The sequence below is a fragment of the Myiozetetes cayanensis genome, unplaced genomic scaffold (assembly GCF_022539395.1).
Source record: "Myiozetetes cayanensis isolate MyiCay16 unplaced genomic scaffold, myiCay2020 scf1, whole genome shotgun sequence".
NCBI classification, from domain to species: domain Eukaryota; kingdom Metazoa; phylum Chordata; class Aves; order Passeriformes; family Tyrannidae; genus Myiozetetes; species Myiozetetes cayanensis.
The window spans coordinates 78,527,268-78,554,527 of record NW_026086604.1 but is presented as its reverse complement, the minus strand read 5'-3'; the positions used below and the strand labels follow the sequence as shown (position 1 = coordinate 78,554,527).

General features: G+C 34.4%; 1 protein-coding gene across 2 annotated transcripts in view; it reads left to right on the top strand.

Moving 5' to 3' along the window:
• CDH9 (cadherin 9) overlaps positions 1–27,260 on the top strand; it is a 99,498-nt gene that overhangs the window by 46,083 nt on the left and 26,155 nt on the right. For both annotated transcript variants that reach the window (XR_007630889.1, XM_050332140.1), the window contains exon 3: positions 4,793–5,087. Coding sequence is in view for 1 of the 2 variants with exons in the window: in XM_050332140.1 (XP_050188097.1) it covers positions 4,793–5,087 (295 nt within the window). In the remaining variant the exon portion in view is untranslated. The remainder of the gene's footprint in view (positions 1–4,792; positions 5,088–27,260) is intronic.

The following is a 27,260-nucleotide window of genomic DNA, read 5'->3' as shown; positions in this document are numbered from 1 at the left end:
ACACGGGATATCAGGATTCCTCTGCTGTAGACAACTGTGTGGGTGGAGGCAGTGAAGGTAAGAGATCTGAAGCAAAAAACCTTTTTCTGTACCATGATACAGAGGCACGATGTAAACCACTGAAGTTGAAAGCATTAGAAAAGTGCCTACCACAACATAAACATGGGTGTACCCTCTCCTGATGTATGTCTTTACTTTCCCCTCCCTCCTCTCTGCTAGAGATAATTTTTTTTCTGATTTTAGACAACTGAATAAATGTTTTCACTGTATTTATGCATAACAACCTCACTAGTGATAAGTAGCTCTTCTTGCTCTTTTTTCCCCCTTTTCTTCTGTAACAATAGTTGTACAGAAATAATATTGCAAATAAAATGAAAACTAAATGTTGTCAGGCAATTTCTTGCTTCTAAATGCAGAAAAAGCATTCATATCACTATATAATTTGGTAGCTATGTCCATTGATTCTCCCCTCTTCCATTGATTATATGTCTACCTAACTCAAAAAGACTTACTATTAACCAGAAAGAACTGAGAAAGATCAGCTGCAGAGTTTACAGGAAATTTAGTAATTTAAAATTGAATTGATAAGAAACAGTCAGGTACTCTTAGAGATGGACCTTTAAGAACTCTTTTCTAAGGCAACATTTTTTTCTTTTTTTTTTCCTCTATATTTTGTTTTGCCATTCCATACTAATTCCTGAACTTGATAATTTATAAAGTATATTTTTGCTCTCAAGAATGATGATATCTTCTCTATGGTGTATACTAATAATAGTTTTGAGAGAAGTCATGAATTATACTCAGACAGAATGCATAGTCAAATGAAATACTTCCTGAAACCAAGAAGTTATGTGCTATAACCATCTTTTGTTGACAAATATTGAGTGCATAAGGGTAAAGTGTAAGCTAAAGGAGAAAGGTATTTGATTTAAGGAAAATACTATTATGCTAAAGAACTCAGAGATAATCTACTGGCTTGATTACTCATTTATTTATTGGAAATTACAGTAACAGTGACCCATGTAAATTTATGTGAAGATTTTTGAGAACATCAAGATTTCAATTATCACATCACATAAAAATTCAGTTTCACAAAACTGGATAGACTGGCTAATTTGAGATGAACATTTTTCCTATGTAAATAAAGAAAAAAAGATTGAGAGAGCATTTATAAGTATTCCCAGATTTATCAGACATACATTGTTACAGAATTACCTAATCATCACTCCCATAAGCGTTATCAATGTCTTTATCTCTGATGATCCACAGGAAAAGTTGTGTTGAAAATTGTTTAGCCAGCCACACAGAAGACTGCAGAAAGACAAATATGTGAAAAAGAATAAAGAATAAAGAAATCAAGATATTCAGAAGTGCATCTGGATTATGTCTTCCTTCCAACATGTTTCAAATTAATTCATGGGGATGGCATTTGTTATCAGAGTGGTCACTATGTACTCAATATATTTGTAATGTGTAATCCAATATATTATCCACTTTTGTTTGAGTTTGCTTGGCTTTTTCTTTGTCAGTTTGATTTGAGGTATTTTGTTGTGTGTTTTTTTTTTCTTTATCATTTATTAAAGTGTTTCATGCTTCTCTGACCTGCAGAATGAACAATTTATGATATGAGAAAGGAAATATTTGACAAGTTCATTTTCCTACCCATGTAGGATTTTTGCTTGGTAACCAACCCCACTCTAAATAGAGGGAAAAAAGTCATGTAGAGTAAACCAAAACAAAATATTTCAACTTTCTGTGATCTTTCTAATAATAAATTGGAAATAAGAGGTGGAACTCTTCATTCTTAGGAAATCACTATCTATTCACAATTTTATCATTCTTAAAAATTCTGTTTATCACTTCATAGAAACATGAGATAAGTAGGAAGCCTAAAATACACATCACATTTTGAGTTAGCTGACATCTTTATAGTTAGTTTGAAAAGATAGATGAAATAAATTAACCCAATATCCAGGAGCCTATGAGAAGCTGGGTAAAGGAATGCCATTGGACAGATGTAATTTCTTTGTCAGAACCACTTGTTAGCATAAAAAAGATCACTGCTCCCACTACTTGCTTATTGTTGTCCCTTTCAAGGTGTTGTTGACCCTGGAATAGAAACAAAGTTGGTCACCTGAGCAGTCAAAATGAGATTGGCAAGCTAACAGTATTTACATTCACAGCCTAATGCTCATCTGCATCTGTATTCTTTTACTATATAAGACCTCTTTTTAGCAGATCACCAGCTCTGTGCTAACTGCAAATTAATCTATATTCTCTGAAAGATTCTTTAGGCAGCAGAACTGCCTGGGAAAAATATCTAGCAGGTTTTCAAAAATGAGCTACATTACTACTACACTTTACCACATTAAAATATAATTCCAGATATAATTTCCAATAAAATGCATGTTATATAATTATTATTTCTGATAAAATTCCATGTATACTGTATGTGTTTATTTAAATGAAGAATTTAGCTCTCTGTTCTAAATGAAGACAAATTTAAAAATCTCATACTATTTCCTACCCAATTCTCTTACTTTTCAGTTCAGAACTGTGTAATATTTTCCTTCAGTAATGAATGTACAACTACTTAACTTTTGAGAACTTATATAATGTAAGCATGTACATGACTAATGCTAATACTATAAACAGTTTAATAAATTACTGATTAGTCAGTGGTGATTCATAGTGTGAAAATCAAGAAGTGCTTCCTTATATTAGGTGTTAAGAAAGGATGTTATTTTCTCAGAGGCTTCAACTTCCCTAAACCTTATATTAAATTATTTCTCTTCTTGTTATCCATGAGATTGATCCCTCATGGTGTCCCCAGGCACAGTTCTTACTCTGGCTGAACCCCTGGTTGGCTGGTTGACCATGTTAAGGAGGCACGTAACAACAAAGGCATTGTAACAAATATTTGGACATTTTAAAGACTCAAAAAAGCTGACTCATCTTCATGAGAAAGCTGAGCTCAGGTGCTAGTCATCACTCCTGAAGATCTAATTCTTATTTGGCATATTTTAAAAATCTTCAAACTCAAGAAAAAAGATAAAATCATGGTTCGATCACAGAGTGAAGAATATCTCAATAAGAAGGAATATGCACTGTTTCTGAGGAACAGGAAATTGTCCTGTGCAACGCAAGACAAAGTCATCTGACAGAAAGAAATATGCCATATTTTGTATTTGAAGTCTACCTTTTTTTGCTAAAACGAATATGAATATAAGAATCAAATATTTTTCATTAACTTTGAAACTGATTACTTGATGCTGTGTATTCTGTGTCAAGATTCCCATAAAGTTTTGAAGTTTATTTTCTCTGTATTATCTGTAGAACTGCAAGTTGACAGGAACTTTTTTTTTTTGAGTGCTAAAGGCATGTTGTACATAAGTGATTCAATCCACTGTTTGCAATCCTTAATAATTTTCACAGCTATTTATTACACATATACTCTGATCATATTAAGTGTTAAAACTGGATTGTCATCTCATCCAGTCTTACCTCTGGAAGCCCAAAACAATAACCACATAATATTTGATGACTAGTGTTACGCTACATTGTTAAAATAAAAAATTAAAGTGAAGAATTTGAGCAAAATCCATTTCAATCATCCTTCATGCAGCTAGAGTAATAAAAAATTTGCAATGACTCATGAGGTAAACACTGGCAAGAAGGCAGAAACAAAACAAGATGTGGCAAAAGTAACTTACTGCTGTAGTGACTATTTAGAATACCTTTAATGATACTGTATTTTCTGATACTGATTACTTGTATTTTCTCAGGTTGATGATATACTACATTTATCTACTCAGAGAAGTAAAAAAATGCTGGAATAACATTCTGTCCACATTTGATAAACACTCAGGCCAGTGATCTGTGGCCAGATGTGACTATAAGCATATATCTAATGAAAACATCATGCAGAAGCTCATAAAAAGGGACTATGTGTCCCTGCAAATGAAATTAGAAGAATAGACTTCTGAAGAAGAGGATTATGTGAGAATTTCTAGTGCCTGGGTCAGCTTCAGTGACTTGTTTTGCCTTTGGTTTTAGGCACTTTTTCATAATGGTGTTATATGAAAAATAACCAGTGCCTTTAAGCTCACAGTGACAGTGTTTTGAACCCTTAACAAGAGGTGGAGTAGGAAAAAGACTGTTAAACCTGTCTTTATCCTTTGAAAATTTACCTCCTAGTGTTCTTGAAAATTATTTCTTCTGTGTGGGGAGGACTAGATGGAAGGAAGTAATTAACTGAGGTAAGATGTTCCTAAAGGAAAAAAAGAAAATGAAAGGAAGACAACTAGAAACATAAATTACTTAAATCAGAACATTTACAGGTAATGTGTGGAAGTTCAGAAGCTCTAATCCTTAAAATCCATTTCTTCTATGTTGTTTCAAGTTAACTGCTTGCCTTATCAGCAACCAGTAAATGGCAAGGCAAGGATTATTTACCTGGGAGTTTTACACCCCCTGTCATCTTCAAAAAGGTGAGTTCTGGTCATTTCTGGTCAGTTCAGACTGTTCAAAGAAATATAATTTTTTGTTTTAAGTTGGTAATTTTAAGTACTATTCCAATATATTCTACATCCTCCTGTGTCCTAATGAGTTTGATAAAAGCTACTTTTTGTGTATGACTGAGTCTAAAATTTTCAATTTTTCCAACAGTGAAACAGAAGATAACCACTACTGACCCCAATTATAGTCAAGACTTATTCATATATCCTGAATTATTTGGTCTGTAATAACAATACATATATTTATAGAATTCTTCTTTTCTACCTCTCTGAAGCTACACACTGACCAAGATAAAGGAGATGGAAATTTAAAATACATATTAACAGGAGATGGGGCTGGCAGTCTGTTCATTATAGATGAAAATACAGGAGATATTCATGCTGCAAAGAAATTGGACAGAGAAGAAAAATCCCTGTATGTGCTTCGTGCCAAGGCTATAGACAGAAAAACTGGAAGACAAGTGGAACCAGAGTCTGAATTTATCATTAAAATCCATGATATCAATGACAATGAACCAAAATTCACCAAGGACATGTACACCGCCAGTATTCCGGAGATGTCTGGAGTTGGTAGGTAAAAACTTATCCTTATGTAAAATACAAATGGGTTTGAGCTGATTTGGAATTTATAAGTAATTTTATTTGGTACACTTACTATTAGCTTCTCTGAATATCCATGGAACAATTTCTGTTGCCAGTAATGTATCATAAATAATTGGTTTCTGCTTTTATTCATTTGTTTTATCTTCATCCATTTTTTAATCCTTTTTCCATGCTATAAGCTCTTTGCTCTTGTAAGACCAGCAGAATCATCAAGGAATGTAGCATATACAGTTGTCTCATCAGTTAGTGCATAGTTTTTTTGCAGCTGAGAATATCACTTACATAAAATGTGTCACCTTTGTATTTTAAACTATAAGCTTTGAAAAATTTCTGTACCTTTAGATACAAACAACTTTAAGCATGTAAGTATGTAAATCAATTAATATATCAAAATGATGCAAAATGTCCTACAAACGTGGGGTTTTTTTCTCTTTGGTATCAATATTGATTGTAGTGGTGTTTGTTCTTTTTTAATATGGACTTGTCTTTTTGGTCATGACTTTTTTCGATACCATATGAACTCTGTACCCAAAGAATGAACTGGTTTTGTCTCAAAAATATTTGTCTTCATGAGTAAAAACTTACAACTATTTACAATTGCTACACTGAAAAGTGAAAGTGTGGAGTTACATTAGAAGTTATGTGAGAAATATATCATAAAAGGAAAATAACTCTCTGAGTTTGTTTAAATATATAAAACAATAGATAATATTCACCAGCACACATTCATCAGAAGTTGTCATGATTTCCACTCTCTTGCAGCAGACACAGTGTCTTTGAAAAGATGAGTAAGCATAAAATACATAGGCTAAGGGAAGCAACTACAGAAAAATTCTCAAGAGTTATTTATTTGTCATGAATTATTGTAATGGTTTTGCAAAACTAGTCCAGGATGATGACACTGCTAAGAGAGACAATGAAATACCCGTTGACTCTTGTGATTAATATGCATATTTGCAAAATAATTTCCAGAAGCTAATAACTATCTCTGAGAGCAGTATAGTAAAACAGAACAGGAATTTATTGCATAATTGTGACATTATAAAATATTACTTTATAAAAACAAAGTATTGTATATTTAGAAAATATTCTATAATAATAAAATATTATTTTATAATAATGAGAAGGGAACACCTACACTACTATGTGTAATGAGAAGAGTACAAGTATGCTTGTAGTTTTCATGTATCTTTTAAAGATATATGGAAAACAAAGAAATCCTTTCCATTCAGAGTTTTCTCTGCTGATAATCACTGAAAGAAAAATTTTGTCAGTACATCTGAAAATATATATTTGAAATATATTTGTAAGGAAGGAACTCTCTGAGAAGAGGTCGGACAAAAAAAATGATGGTCATGTTTAACCTTATCACTTAGTTCAAGTTCATTAGAGTAAATGGAGACACATGAATAAAAGAGAACCAAATAAAATCCAGTGCTTTGGCACTGCCTGAGAAGTCTTAAATCTATGAAATGTCTATATCTGATGACGAGGATGACAGTATAAGTACCATGATGTACTTTAAGCTGAGAAAATGTCCACAAAAGACCCAAGTTAAGATAACTTATACTGTGAAGAAGAGTTTGTATCCTTTTCCTTGGGAAAAAGGATACAAACAACAAAAAATGACTTTTGGTTTCCAATATGAAGGCAAAAATAGAGATCTGAGTTACTCTTTCCTTGACATTTCCATTTAGGGATATAAAAACTACACTGGAATGGGAAGTTTTAGTGTGTGAATTTGAATGAGTAACAGTAGTTTTATAAATTTTTTAAGTGGAAGAGAATAAGAACCCAAATCCAGACTAGTCCATTCTAGAAACAGATACTCTGTGTTGCTGAAGTCAGTCATAAGAATGCTAATTCAAGAGTCAGGATACACATACAGGTAAATAAGGATTATGTACATATATATTCCTTCTTGGTGTGTCTTTATTCTGTTCCTCCACATAAGGAAGTGAATGCCATAACTGGAGAAAACAACTTAAATATAAGCCTAAAATCTAATTTTTTTAAGGCAGACAGGCCAAACTTTTAGTTTGTTTGGTACTGTAGAATTTAAAATTGAATTTGAGGTTGTAGAGTTGTGGTAATAAAGTCAGAGAGTGATAAAATAGTAGAATATCCTGAGCTGAAAGGGACTCTCAAGGACATTGAAGTTCAGATCCTGGCCCTGCATGAGACAGCCCCAAGAATGGCAACATGCTCCCAGGAGCACTGTCCAAACATTTCTTGAACTCTGTCAGGCTTGGTACTGTGACCACTTCTCTGGGGAGCCTGTTCCAGTGCCCAGTGATCCTTTGGGTGAAGAACCTTTTCCTAATATCCAACCTAAACCTCCCTTGGCACAGTTTCAGGCCATTCCCTGAGGTCCTACCACTGTCACCACAGAGAAGAGATCAGTGTCTGTCCCTCCTCTTCCCCTCACAAGGAAGTTACAACTGCAATGAGGTCTTCCCTCAATCTCTCTTCCACTCTGAACAGACCAAGCGATCTCAACCACTCCTCATACAGCTTCCCCTCAAGGTCCTTCACCATCTTCATAACCCTCCTTTCTATGCTTTGGACACCTCTCTTATGGTGCCCAAAGATGCTAATTTCTGTCTTTCTAATTTTTTTCTTATATTTGACACACAAAACTGCACACTACTTGAGGTGAGGCAACAGAGTACAGCAGGACAACCACCTCCTTTGACTGACTGGCAGTGCTGTGCTTGATGTACCTTAGGACATGGTTTGGTTCTCCTGGTTGCCAAGTCATGAAGTAAGAATGAAGTGAAAAATTATTGATTAAGCAATGCATATTAGGGCTATTGCTGCTGTAAAAGTAAGTGCAACTGAAAGAAAAGGACAGAAATAACAGTGACAAAGAAAGAAAGAAAGAAAGAAAGAAAGAAAGAAAGAAAGAAAGAAAGAAAGAAAGAAAGAAAGAAAGAAAGAAAAAGAAATTATTATATATGTTATACACTCTTTAAGAAATAGATATACTCATTATAAACAAGTAAAAAATCTGTGGGAAAATACCAGTTTATTCCAATTCTTTACATCTTCCCAATTTTCTGTCACAAAATGCAATTTTTTTCTTGACTGTTATATTTATTATTTTTGCCAAGTCCAACAAATACGACAGCTGATATTTATGAAAGCTCAGGAAAATGTCACTAAGATTGATAAATTGAAGAGGAATCATCACTAGTAATGTTTCCAGCTGCGTGTATATCTGTTATTCAAATTACATATCATACTATGTATTTCTCAGTGTGTTACTGACTGTTTCTTGGAATAACTATGTCTAGAGCACACAAGGGAAAATGGTAAGTCAACACCTCTGACAGAATGTGTGATTTTCAGTACCAATGAGCAAATCTCAGTCATATTTAGTTAATTTGGTAGTAAGAAGAGTGAAAGCATTACATGGATTTTCAGCGCAACTTATTCAAGCCTGGGGAAAATATGAACGCTTATTTGTGCACTAGTTTGTGCAGCCATCAAGCTATAAATAAATTACCCTTGCTATGCCTAAATGATATCTAGTCCATCATTTACCTAAAACGATGTGTAGTGAAGTTAGTACTGGAAACAATCAAAGCCACTGAAGTGAGCTGACTGCAGTGGCATTTCAGATAAATGTTATGGAAATGATCACAGTAAATGTTCACAGTGATATTAACTTATAAAGTTAAATGAGGAAGTAAGTTTAAAAGATTCTAAAACTCAATAACATGGAATTTCTCATTAAAAACATCTGCTGTACTGAAGAACTGGAGGGTAATAACTGCTGTAGCTATATTTTTGAAGAATAGTGATGTTGACTGGAAGAATCCTGAGATTTATGTCAGACTTTGTAAAATAATTCAATAAAAAATAATTCCAAAAACTGAGAAAAAAAAGTCTAGAAAGACCCATAAAGGTTAATGAAAACATAGCATAGAAAGTAAATTTACAAAAGACATTCAACATTTTAAACTGATGGAATGCTAAAATTGTAAGGAGCAATCTTGATCACAATGAAGAAAAAGGTGGATTTGAAGCATGATCTGTTCTGATTTGTCTATCAAAACCCCTGAAAACTTCAGAGAAGCAAAATACATATTATGCATCAAAAGAAAAATCTTTTATTTTCCTCTTCATGTAGAAGGAAAAGTACAATCTTGATCACACTTAAAATCTACTAATTTCATCTTCAAGGCTTACATGAATGTAAGGTATGGTCCATGTATTTTTCCAAGTGAAACATGATTACTAAAAAAAAAAAAAAATCAAAACTAACATCATACTTCATTTTGAAAACCACTTATTAAGAAATTTTTAAAAAGGGAGGTTAACAATGCAGTGTCCTGTAGAGTTCCATCCCTTTTGACACTAGGATCAATATTGCATCCTCTGTATCTTCTTTGTTAATTTTTATTTCATTAAGCATCTTTATCATGTATCTGATGAGTACTTCACAACATATTTTTAATTTTACATTGATCTTATTAACAGAGGGGACCATGCCTAATTTAACTTAACAGTCATTTCTTCAAACTTAACTTCTTCTTTCTAGATTTTATGGATATAATCAAAGACATCTAACATAGTTCAGGATTTTTACATGACAAGATTTATATAAGTATAGAGGAGCTTATTTTAAATGGTTAAATTTAGAACATATAACTTTTCCATTATACTACTTTTACTGAAAATAGAATACAACAGGTTTTCTTTAGCTGATCAATGAGGTTTGATACAAGAATGTTATATATGAAATATAAATATGACCATTTTCAACTCAGGCATACAGTATTATAGCGTGATTAAACATGTCTTGTATTTATCAACTACTCAAAATATATAGATATGAAAGACATACACATGAAGAAAAAGAGTGATGAAAATGCAGTAAAACACACAGGGTAAAATGCATTAACATTACCATTTTTATTACTGTGCTATTGCCTGTGAATGCAGTAGTATATACAGAAACAACAATTATACAATTATTCTCTTAGAAGTTCCATTATCATTGTTCATTTTTTCTATAGTATCTCTTGGGAATCTATAATCATCACAACTACTACAGCATTTAAGTAAGACTGAACTCCATTCTGATTATTTTTAGTTACATCATGTTTTCAGCATCACATAACATCTTTCTCAAGAACAGTTTGTTACTTTGCATAGGAAGATGTTATAAGAACAAGTAGGCCTTACAGTAAAAAAAAAAAAAAAAAAAACCTGAACCAAATGCAGTAACCATCACATTTTCTATTTTTGAATTTGCTTATGTCAGTAACCATTAATCTGCAGATGTGTATAAACAACTAAAGGGAGGCATCTCTCATCTCTCATGTTTCAGAAGGAAATAATTATATTTTATCCTCTGCATATTTTCTCTGGTTTCAGATGTTTATAAAAAGAAGCTATGAATGATGGTCTTGACTTTGACACAAGCTTATGAAAACCACTTTGCTAACTTGCAAAATTTCAAAATGCTAATTGTTAATCTGCACTCTATTTTGAAATGAATTATTGAGTCAACTTTAAGATAAAGATACATTTCAAATAAATATTTTATTTGAAAGGTTCATATTCTACATTCTATCACTAAAATAAAAAATTAGAATTCTTTTTAGTCAAAATAAGCATCACTGCATAAATCCTGCAGCTAGAATAGTTCTTATATTTGTTTTTGTATTTGCCACTAGAATTAAAAAATTTCAAAATTTCTAAAACTGTTAGAATCTGCATATTATTAACTTTTTCATGAGAAGATTTTTTGTTTGTTTTGTTTGTTTATTGTTTTCTTACAAGAAAAAAATCCCTTTCAAAAAATAAAAATGCCCAGTAACACTTTCTTAAACCATCAAGTGAAAAAGTCAAAAAACTCTTTTTGTTAAATAGTTAAAAATATACATATTTCTAGGATGTTTTCCAAGAACTTTGGAATATTCAGGGTTTTTCCTTTCAGTTTTGGGCATGCATTCTGTTAAGGACATTTATAGAATTTTTATTTACAATAGGCTTGCACTACATTTTTATTAGGAAAATGTATAGAAGGATTTTAAATTTAGTATGAGGCAGAACTCTTTCATAGTGGTAGCAAGGGGTGGTTTAAGACTTCAGATGTCCAGTGAATAAAAGAAATCCATTGGAACACCAAAGGAATCTTGTTTAGATCATGTGTATTTTTACCATAAATTATTCTATCATTTGTCTATATATTTATCTATGTATATAATACGAATAGTATTTTCTTAGCAAAAAGGATGTCTACACTACAAGGAACTTACTACATCTCTGATACTTTAAAGAAGTTATTTTGAATTTGTGCAACTCTGTTGATTTCAAGGTGGATGTTACATAAGTGATAAAATCTCCCTGCATGGTCTTCATTTCATGATCAATGAATATACTCTCTGTAAAATTCAAATATCCATTTACAACTACTATTACTTTTTGTTAGTGACTGAAGGCAAAATAAACACCTAAAATATAATATAAGCAATCACAAAAAAATGAATATGTATATATTGTGCATATCATAATATCCCAGAATGATTTGGGTTGGAAGGGACCATAAAGATCACCTAGTTCTCCTTTCCCTGCCACGGACAGGGGAGAAAGAATATTTACAAAGGAATCTAATGATGTGACAAGGGGAATGGTTTTAAACTGAAAAAGTGTAGGTTTAGACTAGATATTAGGAAGAAATTCTTTACTGTGAGGGTGGTGAGGAATTGGAACAAGTTGACCAGAAAAGTTGGAACAGTCCCTGTGAGTGTTCAAGGCCAGGATGGATGGAGCTCTGAGCAACCTGCTCTAGTGGAAGGTACCCCTGTCCATGGCAGCAATTAGGTCACCCTGTAGCTATGTTTTCTTCAGGCTGAACAATTCCAATTTTATTAACCTTTCCTCAGGAAGAGGTTCTCCATCCTGTTAATCATCTTGGTAACTCACCTCTCAATTTGCTCCAACAGGTTGATGTCCTTTGTGTGCTGGGGGTCCCAGAGCTGGTTGTAGCACTGCAGGTGGGGTCTCACCAGAACAGAGTAGAGGGACGGAATAACTTCCTTCGCCCTGGTGACCACACTGCTTTTTAATGCAGCCCAGGACACTTTGAGCTTTCTGGGCTGCAAGTAAACGTTGCAGGTTCATGTCCAGCCTCTCATCCACCAGCACCCCCAAGTCCTTCTTGGCTGCTTTTGATCTCTTCATCCCCCAGACTGTATTGATAGTGAGGGTTGCCCTGACCCAGACGCAACACCTTGCACTTGGAATGTTAATACTCATGAGATTCCCATGACCTCACTTCTCAAGTTTGTCCACATCCCTCTGGATGGTATCCAGTCCTTTAGGTGTGTTAAGTGCAACACTCAGCTTGGTGTCACCTGCAAGTGTGCTGAGGGTAACCTCAATCCCTTCGTGTATGTCATCAGTGAAGAAATTAAATAACACTTGTCCCAATACAGACCCCTGAGGAGCACCACTTGTCACTGATTGGAACTCTGAGACATTCACCAATGCCTTCTGGATGTGACCACCCAATGAATTCCTTATCCACCAAACAGTCCACTCATCAAATCCATCTTTCATCAGTTTCAAGAGAAGGATGTTGTGGAGGACCACGTCAAAGGTTTTACAGAAGTCCTGATAGATAACATCTGTCACCCTTCCCTTGTCTGCTGATGCAGTCTCTCCATCATGGAAGCCTATTTGGTCAGGCAGGACTTGCCCTTAGTGGATTCATGTTATCTGTCTTGAATCATCTCCCCGTCCTTCATGTGCCTTAGCATAGCTTCTAGAAGGATCTGTTCCATCATCTTCCCATGCACAGACATGAAGCTGACAGATCAGTAGTTCCCAGGGTCTTCCTTCCTACCCTTTTTTAAGATGAGTGCAATGTTTCCCCTTTTCCAGTCAGAAGACTGAGGCAAAAAGTTGTTGCGTACCTCAGCCTTGACCTTATCCATTGTTACCGGTTAACCAGTGTTATTTATCAGCAGGGGTTCCCTTTCTTTGACCTTCTTTTTTCTGGTTAACATACCTGTAGAAACCCTACTTGTTATTCTTTTTGTCCCTTGACAAGTTCAGTTCCAGCTTCATCTTGGACTTCCACACCCTATCCCTGCACAACTGTATTTCATCATTATCCTCTTCCCAGGTTACCTATCTTTGTTTCTACTGTATGTGCATTTGCTTCTTTCCCTTTAGTTTGACCAGCGGTTTGCTACTCAGTCATGTTTCTCACTTACCTCCATTGCTTGATCCTTGCTCCTGGGAATTGCTAGCTCTTGTGCTCTATGGAAGATTTCCGTAGAGATCTACCATCTCTGTTTCACTCCCTTATCTCTGAGGGCAGTCTTTCACAGGATCCTACTGACTATCTTCCTGAAGAGCTTCAAATATACTTTTCTAAAGTTCAAGGGCCCTCCTTATCTGACCGACATCCCTCAGGACTGCAAACTCTACCAATACATGATCACTGCAGCCTAGGCTGCCTCTGATTTTTATGTATCCAATTAGCTCACTTTTCTTGGTGTTCAACAGAACCCATAACACATCCTTTCTGGTAGTCTTGTCTATTATCTGGCTCAAAAAGTTATCCTTCACACATTCGAGGCGTCTCCTGAATTGCCTGTAGCCTACCATGCTAATTTCCCAGTAAACGTTGGGGTGGTTGAAGTCCCCTGGAAGGACGAAAGCCTGTAAGTGCAATGGCTCCTGTAGCTGGAGCAAGCAGACTTCATCAAGAGGCTCCCTTGGTCAGGTCGCCTGTAGTAGATATGAGCTACAAGGTTCCCTTTGTTGCCTTGGTCTCCAATTCTTCCCTACAGGCTTTCAACTGCTCATGGTTGTTCTTCTGAAACAACTCTTCATCCTCAATCCACTTCTTGGTGGATTACACCTCCTCCTTTACTTCTTCCCCTGTCTCTTCTGTGCAGCCTGTAACCATCAATAGTTGCACTCTAATAATGGGATTTATCCCACCAAGTTTCAGTAATAACAACTAGGTTTTAGTAGCATGGTGGTTTTCGACTCCTCCTGTTTCTTGCCCATGATGCCTGCACTGCTGTAAAAGAACCTCGACTGGGCTGTCAAGGATGTTGCCTTCCTAGAGGAACACCCTTGAATTCCTTTGAGATATTTCACTGGTATTTCCCTGTTGGTTTCTGTTTACCTCCAGATGCCTCATCTCCATAGGACTGCAAGTATGTTCCAGTGTAGCTGGTACATTTCCGAGTCACCCTTGCTAGCACCCTGTTTGTTTAACCTTTGCATCTTATCCCACAGCTTGCCAGGGGCAAACCTGATATATGTGAAGGTAAAGAGGAAACTTAAGTAAATAAATCATGTTTATAAAATTTCTGATAAGTCATCAGAAATACCATCTTTTCTTTGAAGTTTATCCAGAATGTATTAATGTCAGACTTGAAAAAATTGAGACACACTGCAAATTCAGAAAAGTGAGCAATATAAGTTTTAACAAGATTGAATGTAGTGCTTCTGAAGAATTCAAATAATTCACAAATTTAAGATTTACAGAACATTTTAATATTGCAGATAAGATATCAAGCTAGAGACAGAAGGAGTGGCTCTCTTTTTCTCCTTTTGGTCTCTCTGCTCCCAGGTGTTCTGTCTTATGCCTTTTCCACTGTCTCTGTGAACTCGAAAGAATAAAGTTTAATTAGCTAAACCATAATAAAAGTGCGTTGTTCAAGGTCAGTATTCCTTTTCTGCTACTCTTGTTCCCTGGTTCAGATCACATGAGGTTAAATGCCAGAGCTGGTGCTTGGGAAGTGGTAGGAGTGTGCAGGTAAAAGCAGGAGAGACTCTTTCATCCAGCAGTATCAAATTTCAGCTAAAGGATCACTTGACATATCTATCTTTCTTCAGCTCCAAATCCCTCTAATTTAAACAGGATTCCTCACTTTCTTTCCCATGTCTTTGAGGGGAGGCGTTTTTGTTTATTTGTTTGGTTTGGTTTTTTCTTTTGTTTTGTTTTTTTTTGGAAGCGAGGTGGGGGGAAGTTTGGTTTCCTATTAAAACACCACAATTCTGAGACAGCACAATGGGAAAACCAAATCATTTACTCACCCCTTGTGACTATAAGCTCACACATGGTGCTATAAGAAATTGGGGTTTTGTAGAAGCGCTGTCAGCAAGTAAAATTAGCTACTGCTTGCTGTTAACACAGGAAAGCATAAATCATTTTCATATTTCTGTCCTGTGAGAACTAAGCCACTGTCAACTCACTGTCAGTGTGTGACCTACTGTGAGCATCCTTAGACCTCCACCTGCTGACCCTTCCTGATGTTCTGGTCTAAAATATTCCTCACAGGAAGAAATAAGATGTCAGCAGTTCAAATGCAGCAATTAGTAAGCAGGTTGGTTGACTTCTAAAGCACTGTATGGGACTTCAGGATTTGTCAGCTGCTTGGTCTACACTTTGGAGATGCATCTTCAAGATAACCATGAACTTTCAACTTCCCACCAATTAGTAGAAGACTAGAAAAGTTCTACTTCATAAATATGTCTTATTGTGTTCAGCTGCTACAGCAATGGACATTGCAGTGCCTTGGAGTGTCAGTTTTCTTGCCAGGTGGAATTTTCAGGCCTGGGCTGTGTTAAATATGGCTCCCCTTTTTATCACTCTGAAATGATTCAGTGCTATACTGTTTGCCTGGCTACTTTATTGCAACAAATTTATAATTTTCATTATCTGTGTACATTGAAAACAAAACAAAATGGGAAAAAACCAAAACCACACACACCAAAAAAACTCCCAACAACAAAATAAGCAGAGACCTGCACCTCTCTAAATTAGAGCCTGGAATTAGCATTAAATGTTCCTGTCCCATACTTATACTAAATATTTTTTGGTGTATCAATTTTTCTTAATTTTATTTCATTCTGAATTAAAATATTTTTTCAATAAAATTTTCAATAAAAATTTTTCAATAAATTTTTTCAATAAATAAAATTATTTATTTCATTCTAAAATAAAATCATAATCTCTGAACAGAAGCATAATGTACCTGGATTCTTTACATCAGCACTTTTGCTTATACTGCAGTGCAATACACTGGGATACATTTTGCATCCTTAGAGATGCTGTCCCTCTGATACAAGGATATTGTCCCTCAGATGAAATCCTTTCATCTTTCATGGCTTCACATCTGAAAACCAAAAATCTTACTGAAGTTCTGAAACTGTTAAGGAACAGCCATGTTGCTTCAGCCAATTTGTATTCCTCTTGATATGAACATAGGCACTTCTATACATCCTTTGATATACATGTTACAATTCACAGCCATGTACAACCTGTTTTCAGAGCCATGGTATTTTAAATAGAGTTCTTATGCATGATGCCAGTTTACAGGTAGCTAATTTATTCCCTTGTGAGCCTTTGCAGTTACTAACCACCAAATAATTTTCCCTGTTTTAAGACAAAGTATATGAGTTGCAGTGAGCCCTTCTCACATTTATGGGACCGTATGGAAGCCTGCAGCAATTGAACTGCTGGTACTAAGGACTAGCATTAATTAACAGTATTAATATTAATATCTCTGTCTTTATCAGAAGAAACATGTCAAATAGAGGCATATATGTGTTATATCCTTCATTAAAATAAAACATGGTAGACATTAAATTAAACGGGTTAGTAGTGGAGAGGAGCTAATCTGTTGTCTGAGGAAAGATTTTTGCCTTAAAAGTGCTAATGTCACTATTTATATCATGTTGATTCACAGGGTTCTTTCCTGACACCATGTAATTAAGTCCTTTGTGCAGTTTTGGCTGTCTGAAAAAATTCTTGCTCTTCATTTAAATGATTTTTGAGAATGGGATTTCTCAATGTTGATTCTGTAGTTGGCTGGGAAGGCTGTTCACACAGACTTAAGTCAAAAATTGTAATTAACTAGATATAAGATAAATCTGTTTGAGAATTGTTTATATGTAACCATAAAAGAGATTTACAAACTACATTGAGAAGTATAATTTCTTTTTTTTTACTTTGTTAAATTAAAGTACATTTAGGATGCTCACTTTGTCTAATCTACTGAACACAGAATATTTTCAGTTGTCTATAAAAGGAAAAACAGTTTTCTGAATGCTTGAATATACATTTTAGTTGCTAACATTATGCAACTAAGTGTAAAATTTAAAGGATTTACATTTGTATTTTCTTTTTAATACTAGTAACACATACATGCATCTATTTTAAAAGTAAAACACAAAGGTAGGGTTGTTTCTGTGGGTCTTGGTTTGGTTTGGTTTGGTTTGGTTTGGTTTTGCATACCACATTTCTCTATAACTTCTAAGTATCTCCAAAATGTGTAAATAAGATACAATGGATCATATTTTGGTGCAAGATAAAACATATTTTTCCTAATACAATATAAATCAAAGTAATTATTGATTAAACACACAGAGTAAAATGTACAGAAATATTCTTTGACATAATTTTCAGTCTTCCAATGAGGTAGTAGCCCCATCAAACAGATCAGGCTGTCACAAAACAAAGGTCCAGACTCAAATCTTTGTTTATCCTGTATACCTCTTTTTGTGAGCTATTCCTTTCCATCCTAATCCTCAGTTTTAGTAGAGTCACCAAGAAATTAAATCTTTATCTCACGTGAATCTTAATTATTAGAACCATTTCTACTACAAATTATTTAGCTGCAGAATACCAGCAGCCTAAGGGTAGGAAGCTCAGAAAAAGAACATTACCTGTCCCCAAGAAGTCAACTATTTGCCTTAACAGATATGATAAAATAGTTCTTTACAGAAATGGAAGGACTATGAAATGTCTGTGCATGATGGATACAGTATTAATAAATAGGTAAATTTATCACTTAAAATGTACTCATATATATACAAAGAAATATGTGTATATATATAACATAAATATGACATTTTTAAAATTAAATTATTAAAAATTTATTACAATTTTTTAGCAACATAGATGATGAATTATAGAAATGGCAGTTACTGCATGTGTGTCTTCTTAGTCCAATTAATAATCAGCTTTAATTCTGTTATACAACAGTATTTTTCTTTTTGCCAATCATATAGTCATTTTGGAAATTTTCTGTGCTACACACACCCTTCACAGAGTCAAGAAAATGAAGGGAAAAAAAGCCTTATCCTGGACTAGCTTCTCTATATCCTGCCTATTTTAAAACTATCTTGCAAAATGCACATCTGCTAGTTTTTACAATGGCAGCAATCCTGATGTTCACATTTACTTTATTACCTACTATCTCACCAAGGGTCTGAGAAGAGTTTCCAGAATAGCTTTTTCATACAACCTCATAGATGTGTGACACTGTGAAATTAAGATCAAGCACATTTAAGATCTCCACAAGTATTAGTTTTATTCCTTATAGAAGTTGTTTGTATCTTCATATTTAAAATATATTGCTCACACTTACTTGACAAAAATGAAAAATGCCCCAACAAACCAGAACAAAACAACCTAACTTAATGTCCTTTGAAGTAGGTAGACATACATGAATATCTTACATTTAACTACCAATAAACCCCAGATTCTCATCAAAGCTTCCTGTCAGAAAGTCAACATAATAACAGTTATTTCATTCAGCTCCAAGGCAAATGATAAATAGCCTGTGATAAATAAGGCTATGTACACACTATACTGGAGATGTAAACAAAAAATTGAAAGGTTTATTTCCTCATAAAATCAAAATATGTGACAGTTGCAAAAAAAAAAAAATAAAACCCAACACCTAGAGGAGAGACACCTCTTTAGCAAACAGTGGTGGTTAAGAGAGAGGAAAGGAAAAAAATAATCTTATATTTCATGGTCTAGAAGACTAATACTTACTGAATTCATGACTACAATTTTAAAAGACACCTTGACAATTGCGAACATGTGTCTACCTGAGGAAAATAAACAAACTGTTTAAATGCATATGTCAAATTAATTTTCACAGAGACCTAATCAACCTAGTGTCTAAACCTTTTGAAATTGGCTCAGGTATTTTTAAGAGTGTTTCCCAACCAAGTAATTTGTAATCAACACCTTTAATTTTTCTCAACCAGAAGTTTTCAAATCTATATGTCCAAATGAGATTGTCTTCATGATGTGCATTATTTACTGTGACTGTTATCTTGCAGTTAATAGCACTTGTAATTGATTTGCAAACATTGTGGAAACAGTCTTTAGCAGGACACTTCTTCCTGTGAATCATTTGACAGATTATTCTCAAGACCTTAAACACTTTTGAAGGTAAACGAAATGTCTAGAAATAATAATAGAAAAGTCCCATGACTGACCTTAGTTAATATTCTATCTCCATAGATTTACCTACACCCACACATATATATAATTACATCTGTATTTATTGTATATACCCATACAAGCTCTAGAAGTGTTTTGCTTTTGTCTAAAAATGGTACTTTAACTGATGTAATTTTAAAAAGCAAATAACTGAGATAACCGGAGAATTTGTTTCATTTTCTCTACTTTAAACTCCATGTCTCTTCAAAGTTATAGGCCTTTTTTGTTATTTTCACACACTGACATCACAGTCTCTAAACATGACAGAAATAAGAGATTTTAATGAATCACACGTAATAGAATAATGCACATTTGGGGTTGCTATATTAACTTCATTAACTACATTTTTATAGAAAATGACTAATTTCCACAGCTGTATTGGTGTTTAAAGAGACAAACTTTATCACTATCAAAGCAGGATTTCCCACAGATGGCAAAGATGATCCCAAGTAAAATAAATATAGGATCAACCTGTAATGTTAAAAATAATTATTTACATTTTCAAGGTCATAATAGAGATTCACATGTGATTCTAAAATACATCTGTTTGCAGAGCTGGCAAGAGGTAGAAGCTCCCTAAAGGTTTCTATTAATTCATATTACAGACAAATTTTGAAGATGTAAATGAGAGTAAGATTCTAGTTCCCATTCATAAATAGAAATCCAAGAGCTAATAAATAGATGCAGAAGCTGAGTTCGGAAAAGGAGAAAATGAAAATGAAGTAAAGAAAGTTAACTTCTTCCTTCTCAAAAAAAAAAAAAAAAAATTCATAAAGTTGTAAGTGTCGCATTGTAAAATAAAGAACAGTATAGGGATCTAGATTGGGATCTCGAAGTTTGAAAATTATTTCTTTTAAGCTTTCTATTTTTTTTTTTTTTAAGTAAGAACTTTACAAATTGTATGGAGGACCACAAGTAACTTCTTTAGAGATAAGGGCAAAGCAGAAATTGTGCTATGTGAACAAAGGGAGCTAATAATAAATAACATTCCTATGATTAATAATTTATTTTCTAAATTTAAAATTATAAATAGAACTAAAGCTTTCTCTGGAACTGTTGGCTAGGGATAGAGATTTTTAACTAACAGATAATCATACTGCAACCTTTATGAACTACTGCTTCTTCTAATAGGATCAACCAGGACAAGATCTTTCTATGTTTATCATAAAAGCAGCTGGAAGTTTTTTCTCTCTGTTGGAGTATTCCAGAAATTAAGGTGGGCAAAGGGTGAAAAATACCAGCTCTCATCTTATAAAAGAAAGAAAGTAGTGGAATTGTGATTGACCTGTCATGGAGAACAGTTGTCAGGTCCCACAGCTGGCCTATTTCCACTTAACTCTGTAAAAGCATTGTGGTCAGATTAGGAGTAACAAAGGAGTAACTGCCATGTTATAGAATTACTTGTTGTTCCTTCAACGTGTTGATTTCATTAGACACTATTTCTAGCTGGAACAACCCTACCATATGCACAGTAGCTCCAGGCCCAGAAAAATATTAATGGTGATGTTCACTATTATTTTGAATAGAAATTTTGAGGATTATTCAGTGGTTACTTTAATTTTGGGGTTTAGTTAATTTTTAAACGGGGACTGTAGACACTTGTTCTGCTTAAAATAAGTGTGTTTTCTAATTGTAAGTAGGTACAGAATATTGAACAAAATGAAGAAGACTTCTAAGCTGTAATGCATTTATTATGGACGGAAGATCACTTTATACTGTACCTCTTTATTCACTAGAAAATGCAATGTAAAAGTTAATCTGCATTAACACATAAAAGAGTCTGACTACTCCTTTTCCTGTTTCATATCTGACATTTGATTGCACAGTATTACTGTTCCAGAAGGGACTTTATGAGGAGGAGGAAAAGGAGCTTCAGAAAAGAATAAACTTAGAGTTGTTCATCCACCAGTCCTTCAAAATATTCCTTTTTTTTTTTTTTTTTTTTTTTTTTACTGTTTCCCACTAGTTAGTGCATACATAATGCCTTCCAAATTCTCATGCAGGGTATGTGATGAACTTCACAGTTACAATTACTGCCAAAGGAAACCAAAGTTACTGTATCAAGGTATTGAACAGCAGGAGGCCGAGGGCTAGAGCCTTTGTTCAGTTTCAGCCGTTCTTTTCTAGTTCAATATTTGACATGTCTTTATGGTGGTATATGTATTGTATTCACTGGCAAATGTAGTATTTCAGGCAGATTGTAGACAGAGTAGTTTATTCACGCTGCACCTTTCTATGTAGTAAGATAATCATTAGCAGGTAGTTACTTCTTTAATGCAAGTTTTGATAACACAGTTTAAAATAGGGCTTCTTTTTGTCATAGAAAGGGAAACATCAAACAAAACCCAAAACCTTCAAAATGCAGTACACACAAGAAACCATGGGCATTGTTTCCTCAAAATGTTTACAAAATACAAGGGACTGTTCCTGAAGTAAAGCTGCATAAAAATAGCATCTTGTATTTCTGAAACGGGTGGTAAGATCCATTTGCTTTTACCGCTTGTCTTTCTTACATCTCTTGCAATTTACTTTTGGTCAAATTAGCAGTGATTGTTTGCCTACACCATAGTGGTGCAAAGTTTGTGATTCCTGCATGGTAGATCAGTGAGCATTGAAAACCAAGGTGCTGTACCCATTTACAGTAGGTGGTGTATCAGCTGACTTTTCAATCAGACATTTTCTGAGACAATATACACAAAAACAAGACAGCATGTTTCCAAGTGAACCTAAGTTTCACCTCATATTTATGCAGTGGACTATTAAAAATAAAAATTAATAATTTCTTGCCTGTCTTTTTTATGCCACTTTTTTGCATCCTTCCCCCCCACCCCTTTGCAGATGTTTCTTCTCAATATATATGGCTGAACTACATCCTAAATTCTTTTCTGATTTTCTATTGTTGTGTTGTTGGGGTTTTTTTGAGTCTGATTCCTCAGATTCTTTATTTGTTCTAAGTTGGCTTCTTCTTTTTTTTTCTTTGTCCAATAATGGCCATTTACTCCTTTTCTAGTGTTAGATCATTTATCTATTTACCTGTTGACACTTGTTCCTTTTCTGCTTTTGCTCTTTCCTTTCCTTTGCTTTATGAAATCTTTCATGTTACCAACCTCCTGTCCTTTTCTACATCAAAGGAAGAGCAGTCTAGTGAAATCTCCACTAAATTGTGGTCAGTGTACAAAAGAGCAAAGTTCACTTTGCAGTGAAGTTGAAATTCTTTCAACTTTCTAGGTAGATTTGTTTTACAATCAAAATATGAGAGTTGTAGCCTTGTTTAGCCCTGCCTTTTGTATAAAAAGTAGCCAGAAGTGAAGTCATCCAATTGATATGGTAATGAGATTCCTGGTTAGTCCAATGTGTTCCTTAACTTTTTAGGCTTGGGTGGTGCCATCTAGCTCTTATTATATAATTTGTTCAGTTCATTGCCTAAGCATAGCCTACTATCTCGAGAGAACAACCTGCCCACAAAGAAAAAAATAGTTTAACATCTCTCAAAGTTCCTGTAGCTAACTTAAAATTTTACTCATGTCTTCAGCAGAGGCATCTCCACAGTATACCTGTATAATCATTGGAGCCTTGTTGTCTGAGCAAGCTACCTGAACACTCATTTTCTTTAGGCTTCTAGCCATACAAAATTCCTTATTCCAGAGGTTTTCCAGAGCTCATCCAAATCCTTTTTTACTCTTCTAAAATCTTCCCTCTGTAAATAAACTTGACGAATAGCAGATTGTCACTGCACTTGAAAACAGGAATCAAGCACAAGAGCTTCTCCTTTAGGGAGATAAAGTCCTTCCTGCCTCTTCACTTGCCCCAGCTGGTCTTCTATTTCTGAAAATGAAACAGACTTTCTGCACATACACAGACAAAAGTTTTCTGTAAAAATCAGAACTTTTCAATAATTGCCAATTTTGACAGAAGTTGACTTGAAAAAAAAAAGAATAGAAATGAAGCTGTCTCATAATGTAAAAAAACCATACTGTTTCAGCATTTTCAGACTTTTTAATTTTAAAATTCTTTTTGAATGCTTTATATTAGAAGGGTAAAGTCTAAACCTTCTCATTTTTTCTTAAAATTGGAATTTTTAATTGTTCTGAAATTCTAGTTCTATAAAAGTGCCAGAATCAAAATGCATTTTGAAGTTACAGGATTGCTTTTTGTAAAAGGAGTTGACATGGTTCTGAATGATATTTAAATCACTGTCATTTTTTGATCCAACATTCATGGTGGAATCTTGAAACATACATTCCTAAAAACATAATCTGCTCATTTTCTTCACCCAAGATTGAGAATACTCTTCAAAATGAAGGTTACAGAACAAGTTATCAGTAAAAATAGCATTTTCCAATAGATGCATTTATATTCTTCTGACTGGCAGAAGCAGTTGTAATTCATGTCAACCAAAGGAGCCAAGTAGGAACAAGAGCTGCATGCTGAACAGCATGACTTCACATGAAAATGGAGCAAAATGTGTTCCTCTCATCTAGTGGAAGACCTCTTTTGCACTACAGCAATACTCTTCAGGCTATTTACTTCAGTGTTGCGATGCACTCTGGTGTCATGCTGGGAGACCTAATTATACCAGTGGGACTCTTTCAAACACAGCACAAAGGATAGAAAGCATTTTAAACATAATTCATAAAAGCATTCTTATTTCAAATGTTGCCAAATTTTTCAAATTTATGTCTCACTCCTCATGAGTTCTAGTAGTCTGTGTTAGCAACATTCAGTCCTGACATTTGAATTACATTGTCCTAGATATAGAGTGATGCTCTCTCTAACTCGTTTTTCCTTTTTGGACTCTGCATTCTAACATGAATATACATGAACACACATGAACACATATGAACAGACAAACACACACACCCCAACACTACTTTCACAGATTTAGCATAGATTTATCTTCTCTCGGGTTAACTTCACAATTATCCTTCTGCATTTTTCTGCCCTTACATTGGGACCCCATACATCACAGATATGTTATCAAAGTGCTTAAGCTTCCAGACTCAAAACAAAGAAAGGGTGGGGGAAGAATGTTGATGCTATAGCACTCATGAAGCTTGGTAAATCCAACACATACAGCAAACTACTATTTTTTGTCCATTGTGTGCAGATAGAAAATCTGAGATACAAAGCCAGTAAAATGATCAGTAAGCTCTGTTAAAGAAGCACTGAGAATTCACCAAAAATAAATAAGAAAAAGAAAAAGAAAAAGAAAAAGAAAAAGAAAAAGAAAAAGAAAAAGAAAAAGAAAAAGAAAAAGAAAAAGAAAAAGAAAAAAAGAAAAAGAAAAAGAAAAAGAAAAAGAAAAAGAAAAAGAAAAAGAAAAAGAAAAAGAAAAAGAAAAAGAAAAAGAAAAAGAAAAAGAAAAAGAAAAAGAAAAAGAAAAAGAAAAAGAAAAAGAAAAAGAAAAAGAAAAGAAGGAAAGAAAAATGGAAAAAGAAAAAAAAGAAAGAAAAATGGAAAGGAAAAAAGTACACACCACTTAAGAACTCTGAGATTTATTTATCATCCTGAGATGGAATAGGCTGGCTGGTTTGAGTTGGGTTGAAGTGGAGTTATCACTGCTTAGACTGCTACTGTAGTCATTCTCACATTTTCTCGGTGATCTTTCACACCAATTTGCTCCTGTGGTGTATTTGATCTTGACTGGCTGCCAGAAGCCCACCCAGCTATCTCTCACTCCCTCTACTCAAAAAAAACCAGGGAGAGAAAAGAAGATGGAAAAGCTTATGGGTTGAAATACAGACTGAGTGATTGCTTATCAGTTACCGTCAAGGCCAAAACAGACTTCACCTGGGAAAATTAATTTAATTTATTGCCCACTAAAAATAGTTGGTAAGAAAAAAGATAAACACTAATATACCTTCCTTCACCCCCAGTTCTTCACAGGTTCCAATTCCTCCCTTCATTCCTACTGTATTCATCAATACTGGTGGTAAGAGGTTGCTTGTGAGGTAATTTAGACTATAAATGAACAAATGAATAAGTAGATAATTCTGTGGGTACCATTCAAGTGGGGTAAGAAAAAGACATACTTTAATTAAAAAGTTCCAAGCTGGTTTTGCCTCCTTACCAATTATTTTATAATTAGTGTTGAGTTCCATTATTTCACTGCCTTTTTTTTTCACTCCTATTTCAAATCCAAAAAAAAGTAAGAGAAGTTTCTTTCCTCATGAAAGAACCTTTCACAAGTACTGTCTATCATTTGTGAGTATCCTCTTTACGACACAGCAGACTGTTGCCGGAGAAGAAAGTTAACTGCAGGCTGACATTGAATTTTCTGAGGATATACTTTTGTTAATCATTTTTCACAGTTGTACTATTAGTTTACTAGAAAGAAGGAGCTTTGTAACACTATTTTTTCATCACCTCAAAAGTTTCTGTAGGGTTACATGTCCTGTAGTCTCCTCAACAACCATAATTATATGGCACTTGAGCCTCAGGAAACAAAGATAGACATTCCAATGAGACAAAGACAGAAATTTCCCAAATACTGCCCTGAGCTCTGTAATATACCTGTCCTAAAACAACAAGACCAAAACCAAGCAAACAAAAAACCCCTCTAAGAAACAACAACAAAACAAACAAACAAACAAAAACAAACAAACAAACACCTCAAATTCAGAGATTCAACAACTTTTTTCATCAAAACAGTACATTAGGAAAAGAAAGAAAGAACATTAATGAACACTTGTTATAACCATACCCAAACTTCTGTGTCAGTTTCATGTCAGTGTCTACATCAGGAGGCCATACCAATAACTTTTCCTGGTGCAGGTATTTTGGTTGGTTTTCTTTTTTGGTTTTTTTTGGGGGAGGGAACAGGGTGGAAGGGTGGGATGGATCTATACATTTCTCTTGATTTTTAACTTCTAAATGCTATAATGACACACAGTACAAACACTTGAGCCTACTGATTACCTTTATGGGGTTTTTCAGTCTAGCAAGGGATATTGACTCTTCTTTCCTTGTTAGTCTTGAGGGGATTTAACTTACTCACTTTTCTGAAAATAGATAAGACTAATGGAACTTTACTATTCTCAAAAAACTGTCTTCATTTTTTGTCCAGATGAACAGTTCTGCTAAACAGTTAGTGATAAAAATGTCCTTAAATATTAATTTCTTTGGGATTTTCTGTGTAGCTAGGCTTGGCACACAGATGACCTCTAACTGTTTAACCAGGCAAAAAAGTAATCCACATAGCTGATGGCAAAAATCCTCTGTAGAGTTTGATGGTTTGTGACAGATCATTTTTACAACTTTGTTCTGCTGGTTTGTTGCAGAGAAAGAAGTATCCCTCCCCTCTTGACATGCTTTTCAGATAATCTGAAATAGTGGAAATTGTTGCTGTTATATAGGTAAAATTATTATTTGTAAAGCTGTATTATGTACTATGAAAAAATAGTTGCATCTAATAGGATCTCATATTAGTATGTTCTCACAAATCTGTTTTGATTACTCTGGATTTCTACTTTTCCCCATCACTGGTATATGCTGAAAAGCTACAGTAGAGGTGATTCACTTCAATTCCATTAGTCCCGCGTAAATAAAGTGTCTTCTAAATTTATAAGTCAAGTTGCAAGTTATTTGCGTAAACTTCAATCTAGAGAGGTTGAAGATCTAAAAAAAAGGAAAAGGGAATGATATTCACTTCAGTGAACAGTGCTCACTAGACCTTTTTCTTTCAAGGAAAGTGAGATACATAAAAAACACCCAGCCAAAATAGGGTAAAGAACATCTACTCAGTCAGCCTTCTTCCCCTGGCAAGGAGTGAAGGACCTTTACACTTCTAGCTATTGGACTGCCCGCATTTATCTAGACATTTGTCAGCTCTAGATTTTGTTAGCAAAATGTGTTCT